At 42.8% G+C, this 22,017-nt stretch overlaps 1 protein-coding gene across 8 annotated transcripts in view; it reads left to right on the top strand.

Annotated features, from left to right (window-relative positions):
* Positions 1-4,845: 4,845 nt before the first annotated feature.
* The window catches only part of LOC135207906 (probable acyl-CoA dehydrogenase 6), an 86,274-nt gene continuing 69,102 nt past the window's right edge, over positions 4,846-22,017 (top strand). For 4 of the 8 annotated variants that reach the window (XM_064239876.1, XM_064239850.1, XM_064239860.1 and 1 more), the window contains exon 1: positions 4,879-5,125. In XM_064239876.1, the coding sequence (XP_064095946.1) occupies positions 4,945-5,125 (181 nt within the window). In that variant the 5' untranslated portion in view covers positions 4,879-4,944. Of the gene's footprint in view, positions 5,126-9,770; positions 9,892-22,017 lie in introns of all 8 variants that reach the window. The other 4 variants (XM_064239894.1, XM_064239885.1, XM_064239843.1 and 1 more) reach the window with 4 other exon arrangements.

A 22,017-nucleotide genomic window follows, 5' to 3' on the forward strand; every position in this document is an offset into this window, starting at 1 on the left:
TAAATCCAATATACCAATTAGACCGATTATGGCTGCCTATAATAGTCCTTTCCTGAAGTTATGATTGTATATGGAAGTTCCTGCATATCCTATATATATATATATATATATATATATATATATATATATATATATATATACTATAGATATATATATATATATATATATATATATATATATATATATATATATATATTATATATTCCGGGCGTTTTCAATTGATTTACTGTGATTCAGTCTTAAAAGACTAAATTAAGTCTTATTTCTTTAAATTAAATTACCAGAATGTTTAAATTCCCGCCTTTATACAATGTCCACACAATTTTTTATCCATTGCTTCTAAAAGTGAATAATTATCGCACACACCCGTTGCTGAATAGCCACTGCATCCATGCAAATTAAACACACTATACAGACAAACAAAAAATTATCCTACAAAGGCATTTAGCTTCTTACAGTTTAAATGCTGTGGCTGAAACTTACTTTTTTGACGAAGTGTAAATATGAATTTTAAATAAAATTTTGACTGAATGGGACTACTACGTAGGGTAAGTAATTACAGTATTACGTTCGCCCTTCATGCTCCCAGATTGAGAGTCCAGAGGTACTTTGAAATTATGACAACCCACCTGAAGTTTTAATGAGAATAATAATCTCCTAGGTCAAATAACGGTGCTTTGAAGTTATGGCCACCGACTTGAAGTTTTAATGAAAATAATCTCCCGGAGGAAAATTAAATCTCGGCTTTATTGCTCGTTCTTCCTCTTCGTATTATCTCTCTCTCTCTCTCTCTCTCTCTCTCTCTCTCTCTCTCTCTCTCTCTCTCCATCGTAATTTCCGGTTTCTCCGTTATGAACTTTACTTCTAAAATATCATGACAACCCGTGACAAAGATCCGTGGCTCGTTCATGAACGCTGGGCAATCGACGCGGAAAACGGTTTCACTTAGGCGGACTTAATGAACGCACCCCTTAAGTTTCTCTTCCCGTTGACCCGTTCTAGAATCATTGTTTTTTCCCCAAGAATTCTTCTGGCCTTAACTTGCTTGTTTAGTTAGCTGTTCATGGACTTTTGGAAAGGAGGCGCTTTTTTCTGTTCTGTGTAAACTGGCAATTGGAAAATTGAGATGAGATTCTGAAGTTACTGTTAGTACCTATTAGTTGAGATGGTTTAACTTATTGAGCTTTGTGTTTTCTTTTCTTTCTTTCTTTTTCATGCTTTTTTTTAATCTCCTTATGCGCACGTGCCTGAGTGTATCTAGTGCGTGTGTGTGCGTGCGTGAGAGAGAGGCGAGAGAGAGAGAGATAGAGAGAGAGAGAGAAGAGAGTAGGCTACTAACCCAAAAGGAATATGGTACTAGCGAGTAATTTATAAAGCAGTTTATCAATGTTCAGTTGAAAATCACCTTAAAATTATCGAAATACCAAATTACTTTACCTTGCATTATGCGCTTTACTTGTTTGCCAATTTGAACCCCCACTAACCCAAAAAGGAGTGAATCCTAATAAAAATTTAGTGATAATAGATAATTATATAGAGAGGTTTTATCTTGAATGAAGATTCCTGGATGCTACCGGAATCCACAGGTGATAGGAATATTTCGACAATGGTAGATCGAATGATTCTCTCTCTCTCTCTCCTCTCTCTCTCTCGCTCTCTCTTCCTCATCTCTGTGTGTTGGTGTGTGTGTGTGTGTGCGCGCGCGCGCGCGTGTGCCACCCACTGGCAACAGTGTAAGTATTTTCTAGTGGCTGAAATTCATTGCCAAATGCTCATAAAAACAATTGCTAAACGTCCTTGGCTGATAATGAAATCTGGTCTAGTGATTAAATTAAACAAAAATCCACCTTGTAGTACTATATTTTTGGTTGAATTTAAACTTTGGGAGTATTTCACATCAGATTTTTACGTTACTTATAACGTATACTCTTAGATATAGAGCCCAGTTGGGCGCACGTGTTATCTCAGATCAGCAGAAAAAGAGAGAGAGGGGGAGGGCGGGATTGGGAATTAAAAAGAAACCTATTTTGCGCAAGTAGTAAAAATTCTTTCCACCCTGACCACAGAATGCAGTCGTCTAGTCATACAGTCACGAACACAGCCAAAGATCTAGAAACAGTGTAACAAAGTCCAACTCTTTAAATTTATCAGAAAGTTATATCTACAGGGACTCTTTTTTCGCTTATTTTTATTACTTTTAAGTATTTCTCCTCGTCACGAAGCCCTGAAAAAAAATTAGCTATAGTTCTAGGTCCTGAGATAAAAAAAAAATGAATTTTTATTATAGGTCTAGTCCTCATACCGAAAGCCACGGCTCTAGAACCATGTATGAAGTCCTTTTCTATAGATTTTTAAGAAAATATAATCTCCAAAGCCTATCTTTTCCTATTTTTCATTATGTTTTCGTTTCCCCATCGTCATGATATCCTGGAATTAAGAAAAAAATTAAAAGGACCTTGTTCTAATTACTGTTCTAGGTCCTCGTACCGAAAGCCAAGGCTCTAGCTAGAACCATGTAGTACAAGCCCATCTTTTTATATATATCATTCTAATGATAGGTCTAGGACCATACCAACATTCAGGCTCTATAACAGTGTAACATAAGTCCATCTCTTTATATTCACAAAAAAATCAATACCCAACACATATTCTTACTTATTTTTATTATATTTTCATATTATTTATCGTCATGAATGCCTCAGGTGAGAAAAAGCGGCCTGGTTCTATTTATAGGTCTAGGTCCTCATACCGAAAAACGCGTGCATAAATACACCGGGGTGCCAGGCGGGCAGGGCTGCCAATAATACCTCGGGCACTCGTCCCTTGCTTGTGCGTGCGTGCGTGCGTTCGTTCTTAACGGTTAGCGAAGAAGCGCCTTCCATTGCTGTTATGAAGTCTTTCGTTAAAGTTTTGAAATTATTTGTATTTTTCTCAGGAGCGACACGTGCAGCCACATAATGAACTAATACCCCTGAATACATATGCTATAAAGCATTATTATTATTATTATTATTATTATTATTATTATTATTATTATTATTATTATTATTATTATTATTATTATTATTATTATAATTATTATTATTATTATTATTATTATTATTATTATTATTATTATTATTATTATTATTATAAAGCTAATATTTTTCTAATTAGAATCCACTAAGTGTAACGACTGCACAAAAAAATCACTGTAATACTGCCGGTAACATGTTCCTGTGGAGGCTGCAAACACACAGTGGTAGTATTTTTTCCCCCATTCATTGAAGGTGGTCTGTCTAAAATAAAAACTTTTTTCTTATTTTTTTTCATTGGAAACTGCGAATTCTCATAATTTTTGTTTTATGTCTTCAATGCGTGCGCTTGTGTGTGTGCAGGTACAAGGTAACCTAATAATCCATAAATAAGATCACATTACCAATTATCACTGTCTCCTCGTCTTCCTTGCTACTAATTAGAAAAGTAACTTGGGGGTTGTGACATCATTGCAAGCCTATCTCATGACTAATGAGCCAGTTACCCAATATGGGAGCTCATTCCGCGCAGTCAGAATCCATGAAATGTGATTTTATTATTTCCAATCACTCTTATGACTTAAAATATATTGATTAATACATAATGCTTCATGATGAAATAGTATTAAAATATTTGTTAAAGAATAATAAACAAAGAAGCGTTCATTTATAATGCGGCGTGATATAGCTCATGATTAAGCTAGAGTCAGTCAAGCGACTCGAACAACGGACGAGATTCTAACGTAAACAATGGTATCGCAAGCAGAGCGATGCATCAGCTATACGAAAAATAGTTGTAATATTCTCCCCAACCAATCGCTTTGGCCTGCTAAAGTATACAGATAATGAATTGATAAAGGTTTTTACTTATGATCTGTGGAAACTGTATTGTTCCCACTTAAACCGCGAATATCAACTAGCAATTCGATAATTTGTTCAAGTACTTCGCATTATGTCGATCTTTCGTACTACCAAAATTAAACTAAAAAGACTCAAGATGAAATCAACAAAGTATTAAATTCATATTACATGTCATACAAAGGTAAATGTCAATAAAAAAATTTAATAAATACGAAATATACAATAATTTTCTTCGTCGCGGCGAAGACAGAGCTGCAAACATTCGAACACCCAATCAGCTGATCAGAACCAAGGTGGGTATTAGAAATGTGGTTGGATCTGGAGGAAGGAAATTGATTAGTCGGCATCTCCTAATGCCTAGGCCGCGCCCCCTTTACACCAGGACTTGCAGTGACGGAAGGCTTGGCGGAATTGTAATTTTATTGAAACGTAAATAACTACACATTTTTAAGGTAATTGTAATTATTTCTACTTAATATTAATATTAGTTGTAATTGCAATTTGATAAGACTGGTAATTATAATTGATTCGTCTGCTAAACGGATGAAGACGTCATACTACAGATATGACGTCACCTGCGGAAATATTTCCTGGAAACCAATGACAATTTACTCATTTCCTCATGTTTTGTTGATTTATGTGGCACAAGACACCATAATTTAGCAATGTTAAAAATGTCAACAAAGTTAAAAAGACCGCCCTCCCGCTTTGACAACAGAAAGTTGCCGAGCATTGTATAGATAGGGGAGGAGCTTAGTGACGTCACTCATCTAGCCAATCAGGATAGAGAAGTTGTTTTCAATTGCGGCTTGTTTTTATTGCATTTTATTTTTTTAATCATTGTCAGTATCAGTATCTGGAATACAACAAAAAATATAAACTCTAATTTAAGCTTGCAAAGCCATTTTTATTATAGTGAAACTGAAGAAACGAACCAGTAAATTATCATATGGTGGTTTGTGTTACCACTGCGCTCAATGGGGATAACGCAACACCTCTCGCTAGATCGCTTATTCGCTAATTTCGCTTTAAAGAGTAGAGACCTTGATCAGCAGTCAGAAGCTCAATAATGGCAGGTTGGTGGCGATCGTTTGATTGCCTTCAAAGGCACTTGGCCCAGTTTGCACGTTACAAAGTTAATTCTGGTCGGGCACAAACTGCAAATCTTGTGAGATACAGCACGCAAGTAGAAGAAAGCAAGAGTTTCTACCAGAGTGAAACACTTAGAACTTCAGAAAACAGTAAAGAAAGTAAGGTTATTACTAGCTACCCATCCCAAGTCATTTTGTTTATCTGAAAGCACCAAGATAGATTATGATTGATAATAATAATAATAATAATCTTGCATGACTTGCATTAAAAGGGGTTCGGCCAAATGGGTAATGCTTTAATTCATCATCAGACATTACTAATTACTAGTAGTAGGAATACTAAATTTTTCTGGCTTCTTACCCCCTTGTTTTAGCTAGGTAGGTATGCCTGTTTGACTGGTACCTGGGTACTAGGCTAGGTATGGCCCTGGCTATGACCTAGCCTATCCAATTTGTAAACTGGGATTAAGGTAAATAAACCGAAGTGGGCCGTAGGGGGTAGTAGCCGTCCAGTGGACCTCATGCGGTGCACTGTAGGCATTAGTACTTTAGGTCCTTTGCAACGTGCCTTCGGCTCCTAGCTGCAACCACTTTCGTTCCTTTACTGTACCTTTCATATTCTCTTTATCTTACTTTCCTCCCTCTCTTAACAATTGATTCATAGTAGTGCAACTGCTTCCTCATTGGCCCCAGTGCTTGGTCATTTACCTAAATTTTAGGTATTAAATCCAATAGATATTGGATTTTGTGAAAATCGAGAAACGGTCGATTGCAACAATAACACGGGTAAAAAACCGCATGGTACAGGGGTGGACCATGTACGATCAATGTGTACAACCCCAAGAAAAGTACATTATAACGCGTCCTGACAACGGAGTAGAGGTCTTTAGCTCCGTTTCTCACCAACAAGAAGTCGCTTCTGATGCCCATCTCCGATGTCAGGACGAGTTATAATGTACTTTTTTGGGGGTTGTACACATTGATCGTACATGGTCCACCCCCCCCCCTGTACCATGTGGTTTTTTACCCTAGTAATAAGTACCTAATAATTCACAAGAATATAGGTCAGCATACTTAGGCAGTGTGTACTACCTAGGTATTAGTCTAGTGAGTAACTTATCAAACTTATCATGAAGCATGCAACTAAACAAAAAACTAAATCCCCCCCCAGCTTTACCTAACCATAAAATGAATGAGGAACCTAGCGTAGTGAGCTGTGGTCCTGCCTGGCTTAACAGTCAAGTAAAATATTGGTCTTATGCTCTCAAGGATTTTATTAAGATATCGGTAAACGATCTGGACTTGTTGACATCTGGTTATAGGTTGTTACCATCCAGTAGAAATTACAGTTAGGCTACTGGATTTGCATGTTGATGGTTTTGCAAACTGATCAAGTAATTTATTTTATGATAAGGTTGTTCACAAAGGTAATGTCAAAGGTATAGATAGGGTAAATGACCGAGCGGCGATGTAACGACCACCTCCAACAGAACACGGCCACCTTCCCGAAAAAGTACTTGAATTCACTGCCATGAGCATCAGTCAGGAGTTGTGGCCCATCAAGACGGCACACCAAGACCTCTATGCTCCTGTCAAAGTATTTTCTCCTAAATTATGAAATAAGGGTATAATCAAAGCACTTTTTTTGGGAAGTTGGGCCTCTGCGTTCCAAGAGAGGTTGCCGCCATGTCGCTGCTTGGTCATTTACCCTGGGAACTGTTTGGAAGCTTTTATCATAGCTTCTAAAGAATTCTTTATTTGCATATAACCCTATAGTAATGCACAAGTCTCAATATCTTGAAGGGATGGATGGCCTCAGCTGTCAGAAAATATCAAATGGTCTCGTCGTTTTAATGTGTGAGGATTTTATGTGATAAAAAGGTACCTATTATTAAGTCTTGCATGATATGTACATAAGCTCTGAAATTCATTCAAGATGACAACTACAGATAAAGTGATCAGTCATCATTTACTTATATTAGGAGATCCATGACTTCCCCTGCTGCTCTTACTTACCTATGGAGAAAAATTCACAGAAATGACTGTAATTCGACCTTTTATGATTCTTAACTCCTTGTTGGCAAGAAATGAAAGTAGTATATTTTAGGTAACCTGGGTTTGTTTTGAAATTTTTTTGTTTATAAATTGTAAGGTACACACTAGTTTGTAGGCCTAGAGTCAGGCTACGTTTGGACTACCCTAGGATATGGAAGGTTATCTTTGGCCTCCAGTTCATGAAATCCTCCATAATATTCCACAATAATGAGGGTTGAATGTCTCATAAAAAGGATGCAACACACCCACCCTTAATATATTTAGTCTGTATATATTTACTCATGAAACCCCCCCCCCCTCCCCTCGACCAAAATTTTTGTGTTTGCCCCCTCTTAGCTTCATCCAGAAGCTCCTTACATTACACTTAACAGATGGAAGCTGCAAGTTCTTTCATAGTCCTTGGGTTTCAGCTTGAAGGTTAGGTGTCAAGGTCACAGCCACTGAAAATGACGTGTCACTGAAGTCTCCTACTAAACTCCAAAGTTGATCAAACTTTCATGCTCAAGTGTATTCTCAGCTGCAAGAGTAATTTACTTATTCAGTGATAATCAAACATATTTACAACAGGTTAATCATATATACATTTTGAACATTAGCACTAAAGTCTGTTGGCTTTAATAGATCCCCTGCATTTTTAAGAAAAATGCTATAAAATATTGAATGCTGTTTTGCAAAATTGTAACTAGTTGAATTAGTCTTGACTTATTTAAATGGGAAATGATTATGTGGGTAGTGTATCCATGCTGAATTTAATCAGCTGTTTTCCTCAGAAAAGTTGTGATCAGAGGCAGACAATACTGAACTTTGCAAAACAAGAAGACAAGGAAAGAAGTCCAGATTATTTTATACTGAAACTTGTCATTGATTATTGCAAATATTTTTTTTCCTTTGGTTTGTATTTTATAGATTACCTGAATGTTTAACATTGCCACAGATTTTGTGCAAAACCTTCCAAGTTTGTGTTTGTGACAGTTAAGTCTCCATTGATAACAGTTCTCATATGTTGATTAGAGGCCATTAAACCAATGTTCTCAAAGTTTTTTCTTTTTTTTTTTTTGGCCATAGTTTTTTGGTTTTTTGCTGCCGTGTTTGAGGTCCACTTGGCATGCTTTAGTTTTCTTTTTTTATTGTTTAGCAGACATTTATTTGCCTTTTATTTTATCCTTTTGGTTTTTATACTACCCAAGTTCTTGCCTTGTTCTTTCATGTTTTCTGATGTGATAATCCTATTCTGTGAAGTTTCATAGTTTGATTACATATTTTGGCTTTCTGCATAAAATTCATTTGTATGAATACTTGACAAGATAGTGGTAAAATATCTTGTCTAATGTAATAGCATTTCAAAGTGATGTGTTCATCTTAGGCAGTAGTCTTTATTCTTCTGTGGTGAAAGCTGAAGATTTTTGATAGTTTCTTTTCTGCACGTTTGGACTGGAGATGAATTAGAGCTCATTCAATTCATGCTAAGTATCCCTTTTTAGTCCCATTTCTGCCAGGTATCTGTGTGTAGTGCCATTCTTTGAAATGAAGCCAGTTGTTGTTATGAGATTTCATGTGCTTTTTATTCCATGCTTGACTTGATTTCCCTTGGCTTCTAAGGTTCTCATGATATTCAGCTGGACACACTGGAAACTAAGCAATCATCTATCCATTTTATTTCTGGTTAACAGCTTGGCAGTTTAACAAAGTAACCAAAGTGATTTGATCTGATTCATGAACTGGCATGTAGCTTTATTTTGTATGAGCTGATAGTATTATTTAAAAGTTTTCAAAACTTCAAACCTCAAAATTGTATAATTCTCACCTGTATTTCTTACCATTATTTATGGCTACTTTTTTTTGCTAATAATATAATCATAATAATCATAATATTTTTAAGTATGCATTTTAAAATTGGAAGAAGAGCACCATAAGAGAAAATGTAATTTACATTGTTAATGCTGTCTGACAACTTTTTTTAAGCTAAATTGTTTGGTTTCATGCAAAAATTAGACACCTGGGTGATCATTCAGTCTTACTTATTTTCAGTGATTCCATTGATCATATTTGTCACCTTCATTGAATGGTAAGATAGATTTGTAGCATATTACACCATTCTGCCACACCTCTGATTTGTAATGTAGAAATACTCGGTGTTAAGCATAGTATACAATTATATAATTACAAATCATTGTCCAGCAACATTGGTACCATTTGCTTCTGTGTACAAATCTAAGTTTATCTGATGCAAAACTATTCGTATTTATTCTGAAACATGCTCTCAAAATCTTGAGGGCAGAACTACACCTGCATATATGAATGGGCTCATAGCACAAGTATAAAAAATTAATACTATTTTAATACAGTAAAGTAATGAATTCAATTTTATAACTATCCATTCTGCATATATAAATATATATGGGGATGTGCAGGCAGTTTTAAGGAAGTACCATAACTTATTTGAGGAAGTAATGAAGTAAATTTTCATGATTTTGGGTAACTTTTTCTGTATTGTCAAGTTTTATCATAGACAATTCTAGTGGAAAAATTGTAAGAGAAAATTTCCATCTGCCCTACTAACCAACAACCATAATTACCAGAAAAATTCAGAATATTGCATTCAATATGCAACAGTTGTTTGATTGAGTAGCACTTAAATTTTTATATTTGTAACAAGGAGTGTTATTGTATATATTGGGATATGCAGTTCACTTCAGTCTTTGCTGGCAATTGTCTGTCCATACTTAATAATTTATATTAAACTCAACAGCTCGTTGACACAGAGATAAACCCTTATGTTGAAGAATGGGAGGAAAGTGGACGATGGCCAGCTCACAAAATCATGAAAATGTTTGGTGATGCTGGTTTGCTTGGCATTACTAAACCTGTTGGTGAGTTATTATATGAAGTTTAGAATATGATTGCATTCATAGGAACTTCCTTCTGATATACGTACTTCCTCATACACAATTAATTGAGTGTATGATGTTTGCTCATGCATAATTTCCATCCCTCAGCAAAACACTCACAAGTATAAGAATATAATTTGGCTACGGCATTAGCAAACATGTACTATAGTAGATTCACTTCACCCATGCATCTCATCCCCAGCGCCATTCCTTACAACGCTCCTGATTAACTGTTGATAAGCCAATCACAGGGCTGAAAATTCTGTCTCTCTCGAGAGTTCACGTAGGCAACATCTATGTTCTGACATCTTTCAAACATTATAATTTTCATTACACCTGTTTTACCTGCAGAAAAAGAACTTTTCCCAATTTCATAACTAAACATCGTCAAGCCAATGACTTAAGGATTATAATGATAGAAGATTTACGTTCTTCAGTAAACTTGATGCTAAAATATTTATAGTGAAACAAACATAAAATTCTTAATATAAAGTATATTCTTTCATTCCTTACATGAGATTGCAGTGCATTCATCATTTATCATCTTGTGTTTCTTACAGTTTCGTAGCTTAAATTTCATGGGAGACAATGCTACCAAAAAAATTATCGATAGGGCTATCAATATGGAAATAACAAGCAAAAGATTAAGAATATTAATCTCTCTTATGTTCGTGTAGTCAGGTGTTGCTCAGGTGATCACTCAATGGCATCATCATCATGAGCAAGACCCCTCGATAGTCTTATTGGGGGGAAAAGAATATTAAGACTTCATTATCGTCACTATCATTATCACCATCACCCTTTCATATCTAATAAAGGAAATCTCTATATAAAAAAAATAGTTATTAGATATTGATACCTTATGGAGGAAATGTATTCATCCCCCATTTTTGATTTTTCTTTTGTTACAATGAGTCCTCCTATATCCCTCTCATTTTTTCCTTTTCATTATTTTTATTACGATTTTCTTCTTAATTCTTATATCATAATTCTTAAATCATTGGCTTGTTCGATGTTTAGTGATGGCAATTGGGAAACACTACTTTTCTATGGGTAAAACTGAGGTGTAATGAAAGTTATGACTTTTGAAAGAGGAGAGGTGGAACATACATCTTGCCTAGGTGAACTCTCTCGAGAGACTGAGAGTTTCCAGCCCTGTGATTGGCTTATTAAACAGCATATCGGGAGCCTTGTAAGGAACGGCGTGGGCATAAGTGCACGGGTGAAATTAATCTACTAGTTCCAACAACTCTGCTGTAAAGAAATACCTCCAAGCGTTCTGTCATAACTAAAGAAATGGTGATAGCCTCTGCATGAACAATTGGTGCTAGCGTTCTGCAGGTCCTATGGTAGTGTCCTTGATTCTGGTAACACACTATAGTATTGAGTGACCGTATAATGCAATGTATCACTGTGATTGTAAGTGACCAAAGGAAATAAGATAATAGTTTTCTTCAGTCCACATGGATTCCACATTAATAAAATGTTATTTTTGGCATAATTTATAATACTTAATCTACTTGTGTCTCCACAATAATAGGTTCAGTCCTAAGAATTGTAAATTTGCCAAGTCTACGTGTCTAGTTGTGTTGTCACTTTACCTTAGGGGTTAAATGTAAATTTATATGATTTAGCAACCAAGATTAGTAATTTAAAGGTCTGTGATAAGTAAGTGATTAGATAGTGGTGTGTAAGCTAGTGGTGTCTGCCAAGTTAGTTGCATTTTGCAAGTGTTAAATACTTTGATGACATTGCATTTAAAGTACGTACATACTGTGTTTATAGTTAAGTTCAAACATGAGTTTAATTATCGAATCAAGGTTTGTTCCGATACGAATACGAAACCATCGGTCCTTTACAATAGGGATGTAACTTGCGTCAGCTGGAACCGGTCGTAAGTTTCGAACAAGAGAGTTCGGTAGTTAACTGCTTGTCCCGACAGTCCGCGCAACTGGGAGGTGAAGATCCACTTTGCGTTTCGGCCGTGCTGGTTGACAGACGTGTTCTCCACCTCTCTCTGCCCGCCTTTCGTCGTATGTTTTTGTGTCTTCTCAAACTTGGTTTGCTTTTTTGTGTGTTAAAATACTGTAAGTACATGTGCTTTGTAATTTTATTATAATCTGTGATTATGGATTCCTGTGAGCCGGAGAGTCCCCATGCCCCCCCATCAGCCGCAGAGTTTGCCCTGGTTTGGAGGGCCGTAAGTGTGGGGCCTTCTGCTCTTTCCCAGAAGTGGATCCTCATGAATTGTGTGCTCGGTGTCAAGGGCGTGAATGCTCTCGCGCCGAGCCCTGTGATTTAGCATATCTTGGTCGGAGCAGCATTGGGTGCTATATGAGGGTAGGAGGAAGCGACTTTAGCCTGCCAGGGAGTCCTCGGAAGGTTCTCCGGCGACTCCCTTGGTCACAAGACACATCGTCTTCCTTCCTGCCACCATCTCAGCTCCCGTGTGTGGCTCCTTCCCCTTTGGGGGGGGGGGGGTTCTCAATCCTTCTCTTCGCCCAATCTGTCGAGCGTGAGGATGGGGACGAGGTACCCCGACATTCAACTGTACTCGGGGTCTTCCGTTCGTTTGGGGTGGGGCTTGCACCCCCCCCCCCCCCCCCCCCGGGCGAGGGGGAACCCCTCCTACTAACCCGACCTTTGCCTCCTCAGGTGCTCCTGCTGTGGGCGACAACCTCAGCCAGGTATGGTTCCTCGCTGGGCCTCCAGGGGACACCGAGCGTTTCGGGGCTGTTGGGGCATCACCTGGTGGGTGCTGCTCCGGTCACTCATGGACTGGTGACCACCACCACCGTCTCGACCCCCCGTCCCCGTGGTATGCCGCCCCTCCTCACCTTGTGTACACCTACCATGTACTACGGTGACACCCTCAGCTGCGGTGCAGGCCCTGATTGCTGGTTTCCCGAGGAGGGTCTTGTCCTCCGACCGCCTGGTTCGCCGCTCTCGCCTCAGTCCCCCGACTTTCGGTGCCCCAAGAGTTCGCCCCCCCCCTGGCCCTTCCACCTGTACCCAGGATGTCGCTGACCGCTGTTCTGCCTCCTGCTGTACCTGTTTGCCTGCCGTGCCTGACCAGCCCCTGCTGACGTCGTTGCTGCCCCATTCATGGTCCTTCCGGACAGGTGCAGCCAGGCCATATGGCTTCGGCAATAGCCCGGCTCCGTCCTGGATGGGAGGACCTGACGTCTGTCCTGAGGAAGCTGACAAGGAAGAGGAGGAAGGTGTCGTCGTCGGCTTCGTCTTCTTCGTCGTTTGCCTGCTGCCACCTCTTCCCCTTCTACTCCAGGCTTCTAAGCGGAGGAAGAAGAAGGCTGCTCCCCCCCCCAGAAGTCTCCTTCGGGAACTTCTAAGGCCAGTCTCACTCTGGTGAGACGGGGGTTTCTTTCCTGCTGGTCCTCCCGCTCTTTCGGGAGAGCGGGGCCCGTCTCTCCCTTTTTTTCCGCCCAAGCAAGAAGAAGACAGGGACCAGAGGGGTACCGGCTAACACCGTACTTCCTCACGTGGTGCTAGGGGTTCTTCTGCTGCTACACCAGGTTCCGGCTCGGCCTCTTGTTCGCGAGAGGTACCGATTGTACGGTCACCCGAAGCCAATGGCTCAGGCTTCCGAGTTCGCTCGGCACCAGGACCGAGGCACGGAGCGGAAGATTGGCGAGGGTCGCTCAGGCGACTCGCACCAGTCCAGCGATCACTTTCTAGTAGCGATCCGCAGGTGACAAGGTTGATGTGACGGTCCCAGACTGGCCGCGGGACCGAGGCTAGGAAGAGGTCCCCTCGATCACAGGAACCAACCTCGGCTGGTTCCAGCAGTTCGACGCGCCGTGAGGACAGGCACCACTCCCACCGCGACAGTGGTCTCTGCAGGTCCCGTGACCGCCAGCACTCCCACCGGGACCGCGGGTAGGGGACCAGCAGCAGCTCCTCTGACGCACAGGACCTGAGCCTCTGTTCTCAGTTCAGTCCGCGCGGCCAGGCCTGCTGCTGCGATCGCCACCGTTGGTTGGTGATCGCCTGCATCCCCCCAAGCCACACCAGTTCTAGGAATGAGCGAGGGGGGAGCGTCAGGTCTTCCTCTCCGATCCCTTTTGCCTTCTTCCTGGGGTTACGTCGGGAAGAGCGAGGCGATCTGGAGTGATCGTCCCACCATGATGCCCTACGAGCCAGGCACGGTCTTAGGACCGACCAGGTCGTATGCGCAAGTGGCAGGAGGAGACCAGGAGGGGTCTGTCGCTGTTCCTCCTCCTTCCGAAGGAGGAGGGTCTCGAGAGGCGTTCTTGTTGGAGGGACTTGACGGTCCTACTCCTCAAGGCGCAGTCACTCCCGAGATCCAGAGATCGTTTGCAGAGGCTATTGCGCTGATTCGCCAGCACAACGACCTCGGGGAAGGATCGCCGCTCCCACCCTCTGAGCCCACGTCCCGGCTCAAGTAGTTCTGGGGTCCTAAGAAAGGAACCCAAGACGACGGTGGGTCTGCCGCGATCAGCTCTGGCTGACCTCGGTGCTGGGCCAAGTGGACTCGCTTGTCTCCAGACAGGAGGGTTCACTAAGGTCCGGCAGGTCTTCCAAGCTGCTACTTCCACCCCTACTGCGACAGAGGAGATTCTACCATGCCTTCGAAGGATCCTATGCCACCCAAACAGGTTAACCCAGAGCTAGCTAGGCTAACTCCGGGGGTGTCTCTGCAGCAGCTCCTGTCGGAGAACTTATGGTTCTCGCAGCAAGAGGCACTTGCACTGGAATCCACCGCCATGGCGGCATTCCAGGCAGTCTCCTGGTTAGACCTGTGGTCCCTCATGGTGTCTAAGGTCGCGGCCACCTCGGGAAATATCATTCCCGAAGGTGACCCGGCTTTTGGGAGACTTTGTCCAGTCTGGAGGTAGAGCCATCTCCTACCTAGCCCACCAGACGGCAAACCTGTGGGCCAACCTGGTACTTCTTCGGCGTAGGGACGCAGTCCTCACCCTAGTGACCAGGGCGGCTGGGGATGAGGCGGCATTGGGTCTTTGCAACGGAGCGGTGCGGAGTTCCTCCTCCTCTCTTCCCAGGAGAGATGGTGGATTGCTTCGGTGGAACGACGGCACACTGATGACAGTGACCGTCTAGTCCACCAGGCAGTTCCTTGAAGGCGTCTGGGCGGGAGCCTCGAACGACTGCGGCCAAGCCCAAGAGCTTGGTTAGCGCTTCCTCTGTGGCAAGACGATTGCATCATCGAAAACCGAAAGGAAATCCTCTGCCTTCGACTTCTTCCAGGGCGGTCACCATCAGCCCTCCTTCCCACGAGGGGGAGCGGGGAAGAAGTCAAAGAGAGGCGGGAAACGCTAGGGACGGCGTTCCCCCTCACCTGCTGCCAGAAGTGGAGGAGTGCCCTGCGAGCCATTGGGCAACATGGCAGCGTTACGGAGCGGAGACCTGGATAGTAGACGTCCTTCGGGAGGGATAATCTACTACCCTTCGAGTCTCGGCCACCCCTCACCTCCAACTTGGTCCACCTTCAAATCTACATACCTGGAACATCAAAGGACGTAGCCCTTCGGCAGGAAGTCCAAGCCATGCTGAGCAAGGGAGCTGTGGAGATCGATCAGGGATCGTTCACATCTGGCCTCTACAGCCGTCTTTTCCTGGTGGTGGGAGAATTCTTCGGGGGGCTGGCGCCCGGTGATAGATCTCTCCCCCCTGAACCGATTCGTTCGCCAGTCTCGGTTCACGATGGAGACGGCACGTTCCAAGTGCTCGTTATCACAAACGTTATGGTTGAGAGGAGGCAACCTCTTCAAGGTGAAAAGGTTTGGTAAACAGAAGATCGGCAATGTTGGGAGCCCAGAAGTAACTCGCTTTGGGCGTAATAGTTTTTTCAGTTCATACCAAGACCAATGTTCAATTGGTAATGCTCCTAAGTTGAAGTTTGATCCTGAGGGTATGGTTAAAAGAGGTAAAACCTCACTATAATTTTAGTTATGCAAAGGGTGTTATCTTTAATGAATATTTACATGAAATGGATGAGAGGAGGAAATTTGGAAATGTGTCCAGATGTGGTTTGGAAGGTTTTTAAAGTGCCCCGCTCATCGATGCTTATTTTAAACTTTTATCAAGTTCTTTCCTGCCATCTGAAATTATTCTTGCACAGTGAAACAATCATGACAGTTTCGTCCTTATAGGCCGAGTGTGCTCCAGTGCTTTAAATGTTTTGGTTTGGACACTCCTCTAACACTTGTACCAGAAATAAACTCTGTGAATCGTGTGGCCAGCCTGAGCACGAGGAATGTTCTGGACCGGTAAATTTGTGTAAACTGTAAGGGTGAACATCGAGCCCGTGATAAGAAATGTAGTGCATTCAAGAAAGAACAAGAGGCATTACTAAAATCTATTGCTATCCACATCAGTGTGGGACAGGCCAAGAAGCTGTTGGGCAGGAAAACCTATTCGGATGCCTTGAAGGCACAACAATTGAATTCTGCTTCTTCTGGTGCCCCTTCTGGTGGGGCTCCCGGTTTCCACCACACCCCCTCTAGTTGGGCACCCTGTGCCCTCCCTGTTGGGGCTTCCCATGCCCCCCCTGGTGGGGTGGGGCCTCCCTTGCCCTCCCTGGTGGGGGGCTTCCCATGCCCCCCCTGGTGGGGCTTCTCATGCCCCCCTGGTGGGGCTTCTCATGGCCTCCCCTGGTGGGGTTTCCCATGTTGCAGAGAGACTGGTCAAGCCAGGGACCCTGTTGGTTCAAGGGTTCAAGCCAGATCTCAGTATGATGACGACTTCTCTGTGTCAGGGACATTGCCTGACATTGAGCCTCACCTGATCCTGACATTACAGTGCACTGTGGAGATCACGGTGAGGAGATGGAGGCCCTCTTATTCGTCAGAAGAGGGCCCTTTCTCCCTCTTCGCCTCATTCACGGTCATTCAGATATCAAAGGAAAAACAAAAGCAAAACTGAAAGGGCAAGTGAAGGCCCTTCATCCAAAAAGGATCTGTAACAACCTAGCTCTAGATCAAGTAGTACTGGTAAAACTGATAAGATCTCTCTCACCAGACACAGATTCCTAAGTAGTAGAGAATTTTAAGATCCCTCATGCTCTCATGCAGTGGAACACCCGTGGCTTTATACCAAATAAAGAGCAAGTTCAGGTTCTGTTTAGGGAACATGATTTATCTGCGATGTGTCTACAAGAGACAAAGTTGGGAAAGCACACTCCCAACTTGGGTTTTAATTATTCATTTCATTTCACAGGTCTCCACCCCTGATAGGTGTACACGCTCAGGGAGGCTCAGGCATCATAGTCTGCAAGTCGTCAAGTCTGTTAATCACAAGGTTGTTCAATTGAACACTGTGTTGCAGGCTTGTGCAGTCCAAATTTTTTTATTATAAATGGATCATAATTTGTTCTCTCTGCCTTGATCCATCATTAGAAAGTAGATTGCAGGATGCGCAGGGTAATCCCTGTCGGCTAGAATTAAACGATCTACAGACTCTGATAGACTAGCTTCCTAAACCCTTCATTCTGATGGGAGATTTTTATGCCAAGCACACCCTCTGGGGAGAGCCAAACTGCGACCAGTAGGGTTTTAATAATAGAACAGCTGCTTGGACTTAATTTGAATATCACTTTGTTTAATGAAATGATGGTTCCCCTACAAGAAACATGATGTTTTTCATAATACTGATTCAGCCATTGACCTCACTATCTGCTCTTCATCTTTGAGGTTAGATTACCAGTGGGTAGTAGACCAGAATGATCATGGCAGTGATCATTGGCCCATTCACTTAAAGTATATGAAAAATATTCCATCTCCATGTTTACCAAAATGGAAGACAGGGGAGGATGACTGGGGATTATTCAAAAAATCTACTGAAGTTGATCAAGAGATAATAATTTTCAGAGCCCCACATCTGCTTATGAGTATTAATCAGTATATTGCTGTGTGGTGCCATGCTGTCTATTCCTCGAACTTCTGGTGAACCTCGTCATCCTCTAGTACCTTGGTGGAGTGATGTTATGCGCCTTGAGCCGAAAGATAACAATAATTTGTTGCTACAAGAGATATCGTATATATCCTTGCTTGGTAAATAAAATTATCTATAAAAGAGCTCTTGCTAAGCAAAAGAAAACATTTAAGCAAGCAAAGTGAAATTTTATCAGATATATAAGTGAATTAAAGTATGATTCCCCTATGTCATTAGTCTGGAACAGAATCTGAAAGCTGCAAGGGAAATTTTCTCCACCTCCCTTGCCTATACAGTGGACCCCCCGTATTCGTTCGGATTCGCGTTCTCCGGTTATTTCGCGGACTCACACGTTCGCGGATTTCTCTCGGGAACGTTTCCCTGCATTATTCGCGGAAAAAAAATTCGGCGGCATTCCGTGGTTTTTGTTTTTAATGAGCGGGGAATTATCCACAAAAAATTCCTGGTTTTTTTTTTATCAATTTCATCATAAAATGCACTTTTTGTGATAAAACTATTAAAAAAAAAAACCAAGTATGAAAATTTGTGGTTTTCTTCTTAAGTTTTAACTAACAAAATAGGCTGTTTTAAATATGTAACTGACCTGGCAGTTATATACATTGCTATATTCTCTGACGTCGTCATGACGTCACGACAGACTTTTCGAAACTCGCGGCAATCGCCGACGTCGGAGTCAGGTGATCGTTACCTGTACGCCCTCTAGATAGTTTTACCTGAAACCCCATATTTTCTCTGTCGCCCAAGCCGGCACTTCGTTTGTTGTGGGGCTCCTCGATAGGTCTTTCGTACTCGCTAGAGTATTTCATCGTTGGGTGAAGTATTTTTTTTATTGGCTTTCGCTGTTGTTAACTTGGATTGATTTTGGATTTGTTTTTGGATTACTCAATAAACAATGTCGGACTCGGGAGTTGTGTATAGAGTCTGCTGTAAAGGGGGGTGTAGGGTTAGAATTCCCAAAGCTTCTCTTGATCCCCACACACTTTGTGTGAATTGTAGGGGTAGAATTTGCACTTTTGAGAATAGATGTGATGAGTGCTTGATTTTGGATGATAAGGAGTGGAAGGAGTTGGACAAGTATGTCCGTAAGCTCGAGAGAGATAGAATTAGAAGAACTAGAGTTCCCTTTCCCGTTCATCAACGAATCAGGAAGTGGTAGATAATCCCATAGTTCCTTCCCCTGCCCTCTTCGAGCGTAATTTAGTAGAAGTATCAGCTCCCGAACCTGTCTCCGAGCGGGGGCGAAGACTCAACCTTTGCAGGTATTCAAGCGGTGCTTGAAAAAATGGGACAACAGATGCCTCTCTTATGAGCAGGGTAATCGCACTTGGAATGTCGTAAGTGCTTTAAGTGCAGGTGCTAAAGTCAGTGTAAGTGATAAGTTTTAGTGTTAGTGACAGTGTAGTGAGGGTGTCGGTCCGATCGGGTCTGTCGCGCTCCTAGACCCAGACCTCTTACAAGCTCCCGGACCCATGGGAGACGGTAAAGTCGAAGTCTAAATAAAGGAGGCGAGAGGCTCTAGTATCCGGTCAGGCGTGCCCTCAAACAAACCTGCTGACACTTCCAAGGGTTGCTTCAGACAGCCGTAGAAAAGGCGCGTCGAGTGTGTTTGGTTCGTCATCCCGATGAAGTCTCCCCGCGTCGAGGATGGCGACACTCTACTTCCTCTCGTCCTCTCAAGAGGAAATTACCTCGTGTTTGTGAGTCTCATCAGATGAGCAACTGCCGGGCTGCAGTCACTGGAGTTCTCCGGAGAAGTTTTTGTCATCGGAAGCCTCGCCAGCTAAAAACAGAGCAAGACAGCGCTTTTCGATGCACGCTCCTCTTCCTCCTTCGACTTGGGAGGATCTACCTAGGAAGCTTCCTACCAAGCGTCCTCAGGAAGCATTAGAAGGATCGACTCCTCCGGCTGCAGTTCGTGCAGGCGAATCTGACGAGTTACCCTCTCCCTCGAGGGACAATGAAGCAAGAATATGCTGCAAGATATGCAACAGCAGCTGTCTGTACTTATGGAAAAGCTGCAAGAACCCAAGCGTCAGTCTGACGCCCCGGGAGTGATGAAGATTCGCGAAGTGTCACGCCAGAAGAACAGACAACCAGGTCACTTCCGATTTACTCGGACATGACGCTTCCGAGCGTGACGCCAGCGCGCGTAAGAGCAAAGAGCGTGACGCCAGCGCGCGTGAGAGAGAAGGACGTGACGCCAACGCTCGTAAGCATGACGCCTCGGCTGTTCTGGTGCCAAGGAACGCTTTGGCTTAACTACATCATCCGATGCGGAACGAGACAGAGAGAGACCTTCGGAGATGTTGGAGGTAGTTTCGGAAGAGTGAGACGAAAGAACGAGTTCCTCCTTCCGACTATAATGACTCTTATGCTTCTGTTTCAAGAGCTTTTTGAAATGGATTTCAAGCCCGCAGCACCTCGTTCTCCCGTCTCAGTTCTTTTGTGGAAGAACCCAGAATAAGACTGCCTTTACTAAGATGGTTTCTTTCCATTCGGCCAAGAAAGTGCTTGCGAAGATGAACGACTGGATGAAAGAGAAAAAGGAGCGAGGCAAAACTGCTTTCGTTTTTCCTCCTGCAAGATTGGCTTCAAAATCCAGCGTTTGGTACGAGACTGGGGAAGTTCTGGGCCTGGGAGTACCTGCCTCCTCTCAGGCAGACTTCTCCAGTATTGTCGATGCCAATCGTAGACACGCCTTAACAGCAGCGAAGGTGATGTGGTCGATGCAAGAATTCGATCATTTACTGAAGGGCGTGTTTAGAGTGTTTGAGGTCCTGAACTTTCTAGACTGGTCTCTGAGTGAGGTCCTGAACTTTCTAGACTGGTCTCTGAGTGCTCTCGCCAAGAAAGTGGAAGAGAAGGATTCAACGGACATTTCTAACCTTCTGAGTGTGATGTCTTGTATGGACAAGGCTTTACGTGATGGAACTAATGAAGTGGCAGCGATTTTCACGGCAGGGATCCTGAAGAAAAGGTCCCTTCTCTGCTCCTTTACAGCTAAAGGGGTCACACAAGTACAAAGAGCAGAGCTTTTGTTTGCCCCCTTTGCGAAATTTCTTTTTCCACAGGAGATTATTAGAGATATTGCCTCTTCATTGACTCAGAAGACCACACAGGACCTAATATCGAAGGCAGCCAGTGGGGTTTTGCCTTCTTCGTTTGCGACCAAGAGAGCGAGAGAGGAGAAGCAACCACAACAGTTTTTTCGAAGAAACAGTGTCTGGAGGATATGAAAATAACCCTGAACCTAGTACGGGAACTAGGGCTAGTGGTGAACCTGGAAAAGTCTCACCTGGAGCCCTCTCGCTCGATCATTTATTTAGGAGTTCTGATGAACTCTCAGGATTTTCGGGCTTCTCCCTCCCAGGAGAGACAAGACCGATGCCTGAATCGGGTGCAGGAATTCCTGGGGAGACAACAATGTTCGGCGAGGGAATGGATGAGTCTTTTGGGGACCATTTCCTCGATCGAACAGTTCGTCTCACTGGGAAGACTGCACCTCAGACCTCTGCAATTTTACCTCAACAGAAATTGGAAAAGGAAGGAACAAAGGCTTTCAGACACCTTCCCAATTTCAGCAGAGGTCAAGAAAGACTTGATGTGGTGGCTGGATCCAGCGAAGCTGGGAGAAGGAGTTTCACTTCAACAATTGAATCCACAGCTAATACTGTTCTCAGACGCATCAGACCTAGGCTGGGGAGCGACTCTGGGGAACAGGGAAATTTCGGGAAGATGGAGTGAAACTGAAAGAAATTGGCATATCAACAAGAAAGAGCTGATGGCAGCTTTTCTAGCTCTTCAGGCATTCGAGGAATGTGTGGCAGGCAGAGTAGTGGAAATAAGCATGGACAACGTGACTGCTCTAGCGTATGTCAGGAAACAAGGAGGCACCCACTCCTTTTCTCTGAACGAGACAGCCAAGAATCTGTTGCTATGGGCAAAGGACAGAAATATCGTCCTCCAAACGAGATTTGTACAAGGAGAATTAAATGTCAGAGCGGACCTCTTGAGCCGGAAAAATCAGGTCCTGCCAACAGAATGGACTCTCAAGTTAGAGGTATGCGAATTGCTATGGAGGTTATGGGGGCAACCTTCCATAGACTTGTTTGCAACCAACAAGACAAGGAGGATGCAGACGTTCTGCTCACCGGT

This window comes from Macrobrachium nipponense, chromosome 11 (assembly GCF_015104395.2).
Source record: "Macrobrachium nipponense isolate FS-2020 chromosome 11, ASM1510439v2, whole genome shotgun sequence".
Lineage (NCBI taxonomy): Eukaryota > Metazoa > Arthropoda > Malacostraca > Decapoda > Palaemonidae > Macrobrachium > Macrobrachium nipponense.